The sequence below is a fragment of the Rhyacophila brunnea genome, unplaced genomic scaffold (genome assembly GCF_057557595.1).
Source record: "Rhyacophila brunnea isolate RB1 unplaced genomic scaffold, BYU_Rbru_1.0 scaffold_9, whole genome shotgun sequence".
In the NCBI taxonomy this organism is placed as follows: Eukaryota; Metazoa; Arthropoda; class Insecta; order Trichoptera; family Rhyacophilidae; genus Rhyacophila; species Rhyacophila brunnea.
The window spans coordinates 35,103,765-35,118,999 of record NW_028233361.1 but is presented as its reverse complement, the minus strand read 5'-3'; the positions used below and the strand labels follow the sequence as shown (position 1 = coordinate 35,118,999).

The 15,235-nt window shown below is 34.2% G+C and overlaps 1 protein-coding gene across 1 annotated transcript; it reads left to right on the top strand.

The window, feature by feature from the left end:
* The first annotated feature begins 4,656 nt into the window (after window positions 1-4,656).
* Window positions 4,657-15,164, top strand: LOC147063547 (uncharacterized). The gene is made up of 3 exons (XM_085959649.1): window positions 4,657-5,042; window positions 7,974-8,133; window positions 14,457-15,164. Exons 2-3 carry the CDS (start codon window positions 8,010-8,012, stop codon window positions 14,666-14,668), a joined length of 336 nt encoding a protein of 111 aa, XP_085815775.1. The 5' UTR covers window positions 4,657-5,042; window positions 7,974-8,009; the 3' UTR covers window positions 14,669-15,164.
* Window positions 15,165-15,235: the final 71 nt, after the last annotated feature.

The window sequence follows — 15,235 nt, the reverse complement described above, 5'->3', positions numbered from 1 at the left end:
CTATGATAATATTGATCTACCAAATCCACAAAATACGCGGTCCTACAGAAATCTACATTGGCCATGAACTGCTGATGTGCCATGCAAAAGATGCATCCCTGATTTTTCAAAGCGTTTAGTACACGCATTGTACACTTGGCCAGGTACGAATAGACAGGTAGGTACATATTACGTTACGACACAAGATCATACCACACTTTGTCTGAGTACATAGTGTATAATAATATTACTAACAGAAAGGCTTTTTCAAACTTTTTTTTACTGTTTATGGCGAAGTCAATGTGTACATCCGATAGTACTCACGGTATTTGCATAGTATTTACATTGTCCGGAGTGCCTTCATTCATCAATCATCGTAACACTTGAATACCTAAGCGCGCGCACAAGGGGGGGGGGGGGGGGATTCAGGTCCGGTTAGTGACAGAAGGAAAGAAATCTGACTGCTTTAAGTACTGATTATCTACACAAACACGAAAGTTGATGTGTCAACATTAAATTGGCGCCATCTTAAATATATATAATATTAAATTTCATAGTCAAATCAATAAAAAATACAGGATATATTTAGGCATCGTACGCATAGCTTATGATAACGAAACTATTAAAGATCTCTGCAGATTTGACAGGTATGTACTTTCACTAGTGTATGCCAATTAAATATTTTAATAAATATCGTGTAATTCTAATTAAAAAAAAATGGCAATAGTGTTGATCGCGAAAAACAACGATGCATTGTTAATTTTCGCATCTGTCATTCCATTTTGATTATGTGTATGGCTTTCATCGTTATTTTCAATTTAACGTAACGTGACATTCTATGCATCTGGGTCATTGAAAAGTGTATGATTTTATTAAGTATATTAAAAGTTAAATAATTAATCATTTGCGACAACTAAAACCATAAACAATTAATAGTATTATATACAAAGGTACTTTATTTACAATCTTAACAAAATATAATTAGTTGAGTAAGTACCTATTATAACCTACCTACCTTTAGACATAAGTAGGTACCTATCTATGTATGCGCAATCTATTCATGTCAGTGAACAAAGCAATGAAACTCTACAGGTGTTTTGTCAACTCGTATTCTTTTTAGAAGAAGATTAAACTTTGATTCTGCCTTTCGACATGTTTACGTCGTCGCCATTTTATTTATTTACTTATTTATTGATTTTGTATTAAGTTGAAACGACCGCTAACCCACCTTTGCTTTACAATGACAATCCATTAGTCTTATAATATAATGCTTCAAAGTTCTTTCAATAACTTATTATGACTGCCATAGTTTGTCATATCCACAGTGGATAAAGTCTCAGAGTTATCAGTGAGTTATTTGGTACCTACGTAATTATTTATGTAGTATGTACCTTCCAAAGTACACTGGGCCAACCCGTGGATAGGGCGCAACAGGCGGGTCCCCAGGCCATGATGTTTGGTAGGCCCCCTTCTCATTGCCAAGGTTAAGGACAATTTGGTGTTCTGTAGTAGAGTTCCCCAAAAAGGTATTCCGCGGAATCCAATGGTTCTGCGAGGTATACTTAAGGGTGTTCCGTGTAGTTTTTTTTACGATTTTTTTCTGTTTTTCAATTGAAATGTCGGCACTCGACATCATATAGCACTAATCGCAACCTTTTTTATGGTAGCCAAGTAACATGTGCCATTCGCTATATTGGATAATAATTACAAGATAAAAAGAACTTTTTATAGGTATACAACGTTTTTAAATTTTCTGTTGAATCATATAAATTTGACTTGAATAGCTTAAACTCCTTAAACGATCAAAAAAAATTGTACTTGATAGAAATAATACTGAAATGTCATAATGATGTCCATAGTAACGCACGTATATATTAATAATTTAGTTGCTAGGACCCCAGACCCCCAGCAACCAATAATAGTGGATTGGATTACGGATTTCTTCCGAAATTACTTTTCATACAAAACAGAATTAACTGAAAATGAATTCAATTCTACTTAAAGATGGCTAAAAGTATTAAAAGAATGCATTGGCATCGTGTTCTGATATATTCTAAAAGTTTCAAATGTCTAGCTAGTCGGGAAGTTAGTTAAAATCGATTGCAAGATTTGTACTGGATAAACAACCACCGGACAAAAAATAAAAATACGACCTAATAAAAACGTTGTAAAAATAGCAATTTTTATTAGTCAGAAAACACACAATATTATAAAATAAAATTTGACGCGTGAATTATCGTTTAATTTTATCAATCATATTATCTCGCACAGCACAGTCGACTTTTTACTATTAGATTTTCTCTGGTGGTGTCTGTTTATGTCGAACCCCCACGCCGCCCCCCTAAGCCCGGTCTAGAGCCCTGTCAGCCCTTTGTGGGGGCCATGCGAGAGGCATTAATTTTTTTTAATGGGCACTTATATTTATTTATTTATTTATTTAAGAAAACAAAACATTATGGATATAAAAAATCTAATTTTAAGACGTTCACAACATGATATTTACATTATAACAAATATTATCCTCAAAATAGAGAAGAAGAGAATATTATATTATATTATAATAATAAAAAAAACACAAATACAATTTTATACTTATAGAAAAATGAAATGCTGAAAACAAAAAACATACAATATACAGAAAAATAAAATTTCGAATACTGTCAATATCATTGAAAATATCTTCGTCTTTGGGGAGCGCATTGACTAGTCTTGCACCCTTCGTTAATGGTGTCTGATAGGCTTGACACGAGGAAACGGTTCTGATCCAGAATAAATCATGGCTGCGACCACGTAAGTAATTGACAGGTGCATGTAAATTCAAATTATTTGGGGCATCAGAATTGGAAACCATCCCTCGCGATAACAGGCCAAAATATTTCAAGAGCAGAAGTGACCTACGAGATTTAGGAGAGTGAAAAATAAAATATATAGTAGGTACTCATAATATTTTGACTAAATATTGTGAAAAACTGTGGAAAATCTGCCTAATTTACCTAGATTCAGCACTTTTTCAAGCGGCGTAGCAAGGGATTATCGACCATGTCCGATCCTAATAGGATCATATGGGCCTCCACAGAGTAGAGGTTTGTATTAACAGATTTTTATTTTTTACGAGAAATGGATGTAAGCCACTTGCTCAACCTATTAGGTCCCTTACCCTGACTCACACACAAATTGAAAAACAATATGTGTACTTGCCAGACCCAGGATTCGAACCTGAGACCCACGGCGCGATAGTCCAACGCTTAAGCCGCTCGTCCATCGTGGGTGCAAATGATAGCCACCCGGAAACTCCGGGTGCAACCCGTGGAATTGGAAAGTGGCATTTCATTGAACGCGCAAAAATGAAAAATTGTACATTTTCGTACGACGAGAATTAGTGATAATTTAATCTCTTCAGAATTAAGTCAACACACGAAATGGCGACGTGTTGTTGCACGCATAAGCCAATGCTTCTCAAACTGGGGTGCAGTCCACTACGTGATCATAAAAGTTTTTCCAGGGAGTCACGAAATATTTCAGTACAGTTAAGGGTTCCGTCAAACAAAAAGGTTGAGAATCATAAGTCAATATACTATATAGATTGTTAAGGGGTCTTGGGGTGAGTTTGTCATTGTTTTGAGGTGGACCGTACTGCGTCTGTTGGGTAAACCGCAACCGGCAGTCCAGTTTTTCAAACCCATACGGACAGGGAACTCAGAAATAATGGGAACTGAAATACCTAACGGGTGTGGAGTAACAGGCAACCGATCTCGAGTCTGGAAGAATATGGGATAAACTTAAGCACGTGTCAAGAATACGCTTGTAAATTTCGTTCTGATAACTTCTCTAGGTTTATGCACTGACGTTCATTCAATATTGGTGTATTTAAAGGATGCAACACACACTATTGCATGTATATAATGTGTGTTTTATTGTCGTAAGATACTCACACATTCAAAACCCTGCGTCAAAATGTTGTGTATCTGTACGTATCACATTTTACCGTAGCACAGTTCGCCGTGAGCTTTCTTATTGGAAAGGGATGACCGTATACAATACGGTCATCTCTATTATAGCATCGAGATGAAAAAAATACGCGTTGTTCGTGGAGCATTGCAAACAATAATATTCCAATTTTATTAGATTCAATATGAAAACCTAACCTAACCTAACAAATAATCCAGTAGGTGCCGGCTATTATTAAAATTTGTTTGCCACTGGCTTCCTGTAAACCGACAAGAACAGTGTTTTATTTCGACATGAATTTTATATCAGTACTATACGCATGGCCCCCATATCCCGAAGCGGGCCCCAGGCTAGGAACTTTGGCAGGCCCCCTACATATCGCTAAGGTTAAAGGCAGTGTGACGATCTATAGTTGCATATATTCCAAATGGTGTTCGAGGTCATCCCCCTTAAGGCCGGGCCCCCAGGCTAAAACCCTGTAAGTCCCCCCCTTGTGGGGGCGATGACTATACGACCCAAAGAAGTTGGACGGTCTTTAATTTACGACCATATTATATTTCCGATACAACATTTCACGGCGAAGTATACGGCGAACTGCATACGTACAAATTTCCGAACACATTGGTCTGTCGGAATCCTATTTATTAATCTGTTCTGTGCATAGGGATGATGGATATCAAATGAGAGCCGCTGTCACATTACATACGTCATTTTTAATTACATCACTTTCTTTTAAATGGCTACAGTCTTTCACGAGTGCCTACAATCTGACCTTGCGTGAACTTACGGATGATCTATACAATTTTAGAATCAAAAGCAGAAAACGATAAACCAATCCAATAAAACTATTGCTCGTTTTATTGTTTTGAAAATGCTGTATAAATGTGCGTTTATTATCGTATTCAATAATGTACACAACATTGCAATCGCAGTGCATATTTTGTGTTGGTGTTATTTTTAAAACAGCGTATAAATATTCATTGTGTTTCAAGAATTGCTCCCGCAGAGCAAGTAGTATGTTATTCCAGTTGCAAACAGTAAAATTGTTATAATGCAGTATAATGCAGAATTAATTAATAATGAGTTAATCTTCTTGTAAAACAAACTATTTTTTGGTGAGTGTTTATTTTATTTTCTTACTTGACGTAAAAATATACATTTTTTTGTCATACTATTCATTGTATTCAATATTGTTTAGGAGGCAATACTACTATTCGATTTTCAAATGTACATTGAAAGTTAACTATTATAAGAAAATGTGATAGCTACCTATATGACATGACGTTATCGTGCGTGCATAGTGTCATTTGCATAATAATGGAATTTATCTGTAATATACTCGTAGATCAGCGATTCCTAAACTACGTAGGTACAGTTAGGGACAGCAATACCGAATGAATATATCAATACCGGTATTTCTTATTAAATACCGGTTTTAATACCGGTATTCGTCAAAACTTATTATGGAAAAAAAGAAGTATCTATCAATAAATATAACTACTAAAATCTATTTGAAATACTATTTTTTGCTATCTCTACCTACATTTATTATGTTGACCTTTATAAATATGTATAGATAGATGATAATATTTTAGAACTGTTAATTTTTATAAAATACTAATCCGGCTACAGGAAAATCTCTCTGAAATACAATGTTTGTTGGATGTACTATCAACATTGGATCAATAGTTATAGAATAACTATTGGAGACATTTTTGCCTCAAATGTTTTCTTTTTCGAAATATGTTAATTCATCGCGACTAGGGAATCCAATCCCAAGCCAAAATCTTGATCCCGGGATTTCGGGATTGGCATTTTTTTCAATAGTTTTTATTAAATTTTTATAAATGTATAAAATAACGTTGATAAAATCCAATGACATATTAATAAGTCATTGATAAAATCGATCAAAAATAAATCTAGTATAATTTATACTATGGCCTTTCCGCTTCATAAATCTAATTAGTCAGCCAAATATGAAACTGTCGTAAAACGTATGATATCTTGGTGGAATCACTTTAAACCGATTCACTGCGGAGAATTTAATTACTTCTTAATTACCACATTTAAATAACATGGTAATTATATCTAATGGCCCCTAATCAGGACACAACGGCTGTGGCGTTCGCGCTGTAAGGATTAAAAGTGTTAATTTATATGAAAAAATAAAATGAATTTGCAACACATGGGTAATAAATCAAACTTTATTCAAACTCTATTCATCTAAACTCTATTATATATAAAGGTACTCTATATTTTTTCGTTTTTATTTTATTTTCGGGATTATGTTTACCAATCCCGGGATTCATATGTATCAAAAATAGCTCGGGATCCCGAGATTGGAATTGGGTTTTGGCAGCATACAATTTATACACTATATATTTATACAATATAGTAGTAAATAATGAAAAATAACATTAATTCATTTTTGACAACATAAACGTGTATGCTTTCAAAATACCGGTATTTCGGATTTTTGAAAACGGTATTTCGGTATCGATAAATAATTGAATACCGGTATAGCAATCCCTAGGTACAGTAAGTGCAGTATGACCATTCGGTGATAACAAAGCAGAGCTTGTAAATTAATAATAGCAGAGCTGTTCGATACATTTTTTAACGGTTTGATTCCGGGATCGGTTACAGTGGAAAAGCCGAATGTTAAATCTACCGCTAGAAATAGAAATTTCGACGAACCGGAATGGTTGATAATTTAAAGTGTGCTCGTTTTTTAGATGTACTCTAGACTGAAAACATATAATTACGATTTATTTAAAGATATGCTACCATTTATATATATTTTTTTAGAATTATTAATAACCATGTCCTTGGTTTTTCGTAAAAGGTGGTTGTTAGTAATTTTGAACAATCACAAACATCCAGGTTTGAGAAAAACACATAAATATTGTGTCCTCACCGGGAATCGAACCCAGAAGTCTCGGGCGGAAGGCCAGCGCCTTACCCACTGCACCACGAGAGTACCGTTTATAATAATTATTGTTATATTATCGAAAAACTATAAGTAAATAAAATCATCGAGAATTCCAGAAACTTTTAATAAGCATATATAACATTTGAGATTCGGAAGTCCAGATTGAATTTGACTTGGATTCGAGGTTGATTTATTTTTGCCAGAATGAACTAGAGAGCTGAAGAAAGCTCTCAAGTTTGGTTTCAGACGGGTTTTTTTGCGGTGAAGAGCTAAAAAATCTCTTGACTTCGAGTATGGGCGGATTTTTTGAAAAAATAATCATAAAATTGCATAAACCAAAATAGCGAGAATTCTCGAATAATGAGAATTGAAGTAAGTCGAGAAATCACAAATTTTAGCCTTGGTGTATACGGAAGTCATGATCATTACCTACTAAGACAACATAAACTAGAAGTGTCCAAGAAAGCCATGCGAAAGCCGCTCCGTGTTGATGATGACATTGTAATCCCAATCGGAGCATAATGGTCACCACAGGGTGAACATTCTATTAAAAGTATTTTACTAGAAATAGTTATTAGCTGTTTACCCAACTCATTGGGACGTTGTATTGGATCAAATACATATAGAGAAAAACAAATCATCCGTTTTGATCAGCCGAGGGTGGACCACTCCCACGGTTTCGTAGTTATACAAAGTTCACCCCTCCAAGGACTAGTAGACCAAGTTGGACGATCACATTGATTGAAAGAAAACCAAAATTCATGAATGAAAAAATAAAACATTCATTTTTGTGGAATCTATTTATTAATTAAATACCTACTTATAAAACTTAAGTTTATAAACGAAATATATATTATAAATATTTAATATTTTTTAAATTTTTAAGTGAAATCATCAACTTTACTATTTATTAGGTATAATATACATTTTTTCACCCTGTGGTCGCCATTTGATGTTCTGTTTTGTCATGGAACCGGTTGTTTTATATGGGTGTGAAAAAATCCGATGTGGCAAAGTGAAAATGTTTTTTGGTTTTTGAAAGCTACCTTTGCAAGGTTTTTTTTATATTGGTGATGAAATAATATGTATTTGCTTTGATCTTTTGTCTTTTTAGATCTGATAAAATAATAATTAATGTGCTGCTCCGCGAATGATGCTCACCGAAGATTCCATCTCAAACGTTTCGACCTTGGAAACCCCTGTTGAACGAGCGGAATCCCTTGATCACAATTACTGGAGGTGGCGTTTGAGACCAGAATCATCTGACAGTGAAGGTAAATTAATACATATTATAATATACAGCTATTGTAATCATTAAAATAATCCTATGCAATGACGTCCCGTGGGGGTAGGCAGATTGAGCGTCGTTTAGGGGCGGCAGTTACTCGAAGGGCGGCAAATCGAGGAGAATCATTTGAAATGTATAGACATAGATACCTAAACTTAGTAGTAACGAAAATATCTTTCCATTAAAAAAATCAGCTCACTGGTTTTCTCGGGTTCTCGATATCTAGCTTACTTCCGTTGTCTTTCGACGTCCTTGATGACCAGAAACGACACGTGCAGATTTGCGAATAATTAGTCTGATATTTTGTTAGTAATGTATCCATACAACACTTTTCTTAGATATTGGACTCATGAAAGGATGATAAAAATACTGTATAAAAACGAGGCGGCATTTTGGTGCTGCTTAGGGGCGGCATTTTATCTACTAAATACAATTGCGTAGCGTATCTTTATGTATGTACCTACCAGTGGCGAAGGGTGACTTTTGGAAAGAGGTAGGCTGTGAAGATCTGATAAAAAGAACACACTTGTTAGGTATACTTACGAGAAATAAGAAGATAATACGATATTACTACTAATGAATAGGTACACACTAATGACAACGACACAATAATTTAATGAAACTTCAAAAACTCACTGACGACATATTAAGCGATCAGTTTAAATTAAGTACTTACGTATTTTTTCAAAACATTTATACACATCAAAAATCATTAGATAAAAGTTCTTTTTATTTTTAAAAACAGTCTATAGTTATTAATATTTGATTAAACACCATAGCTTTTTTTAAATTTTCTAATTATTAATTTTTAATATTTAGTTTTAGACTCTGCGATCGGAGCTTACCTTAGTTCATACAATTCGATATACTACGTGACGTAAAGTCCACATGAAAAAAAATGACAATGATTTGAAACATAATCCAACCTTTATTTACGTCAAGACAGATGGCGCGCTGTGGTATAATTTTTAAAACCTTTGCAGATTGTTTTGTAATTATCTGTGTAATATATTCCTACACATACGGCATCTCTCTTTGGCAAAATAAATTATTTTATAGAATATAATCAAATGATTATATAAATAAGTCAATATGCAATTAAAAAATATTTTTTCTTAAGAAGATAGGCTTTAAATAATCGCCTAGTATGGAGTCTTCGCCACTGATACCTACTACCTAATAATTATATTTACGTATACTATTTGGATACGATAGAATTGGTTTAGGACCTATTAGAATTATCATGACGTTTTAGATTTCCCAAGTTATCATAGAGCCTTGACTTTAATAATATAATCATCATCATCATTCATCTCGACGATGCAGAAATATCTTAATTAAGCAAAGTCGCACTTAGCACATACACTATCTAGGATTATTGCTAATTTAGCACGAAATCCCTAAATTTAATGATGTGACACGAATTTTAGTATTTCTTAAGCTTGGCTTCCCCATGTCCTATCGGTTTCCCTCATGTCTTAATTACAACACATTTTTCGGTAAAAAATAAATTCGTTTGAAATAATTGATTTCAACATAAATTTCTCGTGAAATATTCGAAGAAATTGAGTTTACAGTTGATTTTGTGATGACTGATACAAGTTACTTTTACTGCAACCCCTCCTATCCCTTTCTTTACACATCCGCACAGATCCCCTTTACCTTTTAGGGTATGATATCATAAATGGACGACACTTAAGGTACAGTGGTGTTATTACTTTTAATGTGTCGTTGAAATAAGTAGATACGGTAAACAGTTAAAACTCGTAATGCTTCCGATCAATATGGGAGAGTTTTAGGCTTGTTTAGTCGTTGTATTTATTTCGCTCGATCACTAGTCCAGTCATTATGTAGTTTTACCAAAGAGAGTGAATCCAATCTGTTTGAGTTTTACCTAGAAATTTTCACGGGAGTTTTTATACTTTGTATTTTGGGGCACTCTTTTCGACTGAGATAGCAAGAACCACGTTTGAAGACATGAAACACCTCCTTTGCAATCGAGCCATAGGTTTGGGCACTGGATGGAGGGCTAGCGGGAGCTATATTATACTTACCTGAAGTGGTCTGAAATCATATAGTATCACGCGTAGAAAGGTTGTATACTTCGTCCATATTTTGCGCAATGAGGAGTAACTAAGATTTATTTTTGTTCACAATGAAGAGAAAGGTTGACGGCAGCAGAAGTTATTATCTACGCAACTTTCATACGTGGCTTAATTTTTAAGCCGTTGGTGATCTGATACGACTGGCTCAGAATAGTGAGATGTATCGCAAATTGGTCGCAAACCTTCGATAAAATATGACATTAGTGCCGCAAGAAAATGATACATTCAACTGATTTCATTCTGACAAGCAGCATTCAAGTATTTGTTTCTTCTAAAGTATTTTACAATGGATTATTTTTTACATTAAAAAACTTCTTCGCCTCATAGCCAACATTGGAGTCGAATATTTCTCGTGTACCTGCGCACACCTAACGAAAACATATTATATAAGTACTAGAATATAATTTTTAATAACAGAAATTTTTATCTAATAGTTTATTTTACTACATAACTATTTTTATCATAATGTACACAAGAAAAGAGTAAAAAATTGACAGCAACACCCTAAAATACATAGAATAGTAAAGTATAAAAATTGTCGCGAAACTTTCTACGTAGGTAAACCCCTTTTTTGACACGTTCTGGACTACACTACTTACCACCAAATCGCAATAACAATATGTATTATAATGCTAAAAATTAAATAAATTATTTCTTAGTGAAAAATAAAAACGTTGTAAGTATACAATAATAAACTAAAATAAAATATTATGCCACATTTTGATAACAAAACCGCATATTATGAACGTGCTTATAAAATAGTAGCGTGTGTTGATCAGGAAAACAGGGGTACAAATTACTGTTTGGCGTATTTCTAGGCCGAAACCCTGCATAATTTTATATTTAATTAAATACCGTATAGCGTATATATTAGGACATTAGGTGTAATGTGATAGATAAAAAAATCGGCTTAGACTAGCTACAATTTATATGGCTGAGGCGTTCTGTTATATTATACGAATTTTCTATTTAGCGACATATAAAAATTATAGAATGGTTTAAGGATTTTACAAATCTAACTTCAATATTCAATTTATTAGCGTTTATTTCACCAATGGAAAGCATATGAAAATAATGTGCAGGCTAATTTACATATTAATATGAATATTAGTGATACAACAATGATTTTATTGTAGGCACCTCTAATCAGAGCTGTTGGAAACCCAAAATGGCCGAAATGCTTTTAATAAAGGTTCCGAATTCGATTCAGAGTTCTCAAGATTTGAAATCAAAGGTTCCAGTACCAGTTCCAAAATATTTATGGGTTTTTCAGGGTTCGGCTCATGTACCTAGAGTTGGGTATTTCCCGAGAAAATCTCAATCTCGAGATTCGGGATTTCCCGAAATGATGAAATTTTGAAGTCTCGAGATTCGGGATTTCCAGAAAAGAATTCTCGAGATATCGGGAAATTTAAAAAAAAAACTGTAAAAATCCTAAAATCAGTGTAAAAACAGACAAATTCCAAAAAAATATGATTTTTTTATTTATGTAAGAAGACAAACAAAAATATTTAAAAACATTACTTATTAAAATAGAATTAAAAAAAACACAGACTGTCAATCGCGTACGCTTTTGAGACACAAAATTCCCTGATGTTGCAAAAATTGCGGTCATTTTCAGTCGACGTTCGCTTAATTGTGTTAAATGCCCCGATCAGTCTTTGAAAGTTTTGTTTTTTCTGTCCAATTTTTCATATAGAAAATCGTTTTTTCAATTAAAATTTGATAATAAAGAAATCCCGAATCCCGAGAAAAGATTCTCGAGATCCGGGATTTCTTGAAATGTTAAAAATTTCAATTCTCGAGATTCGGGATTGAAAATCTCGAAAATTTCTCGAGAATTCCCGAAACCCAACTCTACATGTACCTATGTGTATATTAATATATTGTTACCAGTTACCACCGATAAAGAGAAATGTTAAACATTCCTCAATATTATCTTATACTAAAGTAGGTGCAACAGAAATCAATGTATTTACACTAATTTGAAGTGATTTAAAGATATTATTGATTTTACTGTCAATATTTAGTTCAAAGTCAAACTCGAAAGAAAATACTTATATAATTTTGGTAAAAAAACAAATAAGTAGATACTAAATAATATGTAAACAATTTATTGTATTTTTACCCTGCTGGTCGGAAATCCTGCGCATGCTATTGGTTATGTATATGTGTACCTACATATAAAAATTAAATTAATGTAAGTACTAATATTTTTTTAGAGCTCGTTACATTTTTACATTATATTTTTTATTGACGTCACCATTTATAATAATATGCATAATATTGTTTGTATCACATACCTATAGAGAGGTTAACCACCTACCCCAAAAATATCCTGTTCCACGGGTATTAATTTATTGTTTTGAGATTATTACAAAAAACAATCATGGAGTCAGTAATGAAATGCGGATTACTACCGCTATTAATTAATATCTACGATAGGCGCACTTGTCGGTGGTCAATAATTAATAGTTAGGTGCTGTAAAAATGTTATTAATTCCATTAGAATATCAACGTTCTTTACGTGAATTATTTTTTAGTGCTGTACTTACCTATATACGATAAGCAATCAACTATACATTACCTACATACTATAAAACGTCTTGATTATAAATACCTTGACCAAACATAATGTCTACTCTACTCTGTGGAGGCCCATATGATTCTATTAGGATCGGACATGGTCGAAAGAAAAAGAAACATAATGAGAAGTCGGTTGTCATCTGGGTGAGGCTGTAACACAGTGATTTTATTTATACGATAATCATCGCACAGCATTTGTAGACTCTGGAGACAAAAGCGACAATTTAGTACCCATGTTTTTTTTTTTTCAGAAATAAAATTATGCATATTATTATTATAAGAAAGAACACATTAATTTTTATTCACTTGGCAACATTTTCCGAGAATGGAAACCGCAGTTTTTGTTTCCAGCGCTTTTTGTCAATGCGACTGCTGAATAAAATAAAATCTATTACAATACAAAAATATTTTTTACAAAATCAAAATGATTCGATGAGCAGATGCATGCACTTGCTATGCAATCATCATATAAGCAGGTAACATCGATTATTGCGATGATTGCATTGCATTATTTCAGGAAAAACGCACAGTAAAATGCACGAAATAGAGAATCGATGCCATGCATGAATAATTGTTTTCAGAATTATGTATGTTCAATAATTAGAATGTTACATTCTTAAATCTTATTGGTTGTATAAAAAAAATAATTAATACGAAGCATTGGTCGCTCGGTCATCATGGGTCTATTATAGTCATGAATTACTCCATAACACGACAGAAGCCAAACAATTTGCAGAACATGGGTTTACTTAGCCCCGTTTCAGACGGGACCCCGATGAGTCAACGCGTGTCCGGTACACTTTTCCGTCGGCCGCTACATTCCCAAGCCGCCGATACACTTGTTTTTATTACCGCAGCCAGTTTTATGTTCTAATTTATAATGTGAAACTATGCGTTGACTCATTAGCTATGGGGCGTTCATAAACATAATACAAAGGCCTCCTATATTATATACGAGCGCGACACCGGTGTCCCGTCTGAAACGGCCCTTACATTGTTTAGAGACACTTCAGATCAGACTCCTCTCAAAGAAAACTACAATAAACCTACTATGCAAATCCTCATCTTGACCAGCGGTGTAAGGTCAACTATAGTCAGGTCAGGGCACTGAATAACGAGTTATGACAGCAGCACTAGTTAATGGTTATCTTCAAATGCAATGCGGTAATATGATTCTAATTAATTAATGTATTACCATTTTACAACAATTATCATTTTCTACAAACTGTTTACTATATTGCATTAGAAGAATAAGCAACAACTAGCACTATAATTGCATTTTGCAGTTTCAAGCCCGGCCTGAATGTAGTCAGCCTTGGGTTGGAAAGCGAGAACTCAAATATCTATATTCACATTCAGTAACCAGTGTGTACTTCATGTGTGGGAATCCATTAGTTAGTCCAATTTTGAAGTGATTATCGGAAAATGGGTTGACTGTTTTACTTAGCTCGTTGAAAGTCTATCTTTAGCAACGATATTGATAATCGTTGTTATGACTGTTATGAACTTTTTGGTGCATATAGGTATTCCATTTTCTAAAGTTGGTTCAAAGATTTTGCGCAATGCCTTTTAAAGACTGCTAATTTATTAACATATTTGGAGGTGATGTTTTTTCCAGATTATCCTCGCACAGTGTGGGTATCGGAAGGAGGCGCTCGTCCCCTCCTGGCAGTGGTGTTCGCGGGAGGGGCAGCAGCGGCTGTGTTTGCCCTTTTAGCCGCACGCCACTGGCCACGACCAGCAGCCGCCGCCACCGCTGCAATATTGGCAGCTCTTGCCCTCTATTTAATGTTGGCTAATTTCGGGGCCATATCGGCTGTATATGAGTGAATTTTGAGGCAAGACTACTGAGGATGGACCAGGATTTAACGTGTAAAATTCAACATGGTGACCATTCGATGGCATACACTGCACTGATCAGCTAATAATAAAAATATGTACATAACTTCTTTTACTTTTCGACTGCCCTAACCACTGAGCTATCATTGTCAGATCTTATTATGTAGGCTTATAGCTCAGTGTCCCTGTAGCCCTAAAAATAAATGGAAAAAATCCATTGAGAAATTTTGAGTACTATTTTTTTTTTTAAATACATTTTGATTAGTTGCAATTTTGGGGTTCCCAATACGTTTTTGCCCACGGCCCGAGTGTATTCGACCCTACACTTAGGGCGATAACTCTATTGATTAGAACAGTTGCCCGACGAGCGAAAGATGTTTTTGACTCCCATTCGGTCCAAGATTTTATTTAGGATTTTTATTATAGAAATGTTCCTGATTGATGCCTTTTAAAGTAATGTAATTTTAAATGAATTAAAGGGACTGACAAAAAAAAGGTGATGTTTGGTGGTATCTTTGTATGATTGATTTGTGTTTTACAAATACAGTAGAACCTCGA

Bases quoted from the DNA above. Each gene is read 5' to 3' on its own strand.
- LOC147063547 (XM_085959649.1), top strand. From the start codon at position 8,010: ATGATGCTCACCGAAGATTCCATCTCAAACGTTTCGACCTTGGAAACC. The intron at 8,134-14,456 runs GTAAATTAATAC...TGTTTTTTCCAG, and splicing joins AGAATCATCTGACAGTGAAG to ATTATCCTCGCACAGTGTGG.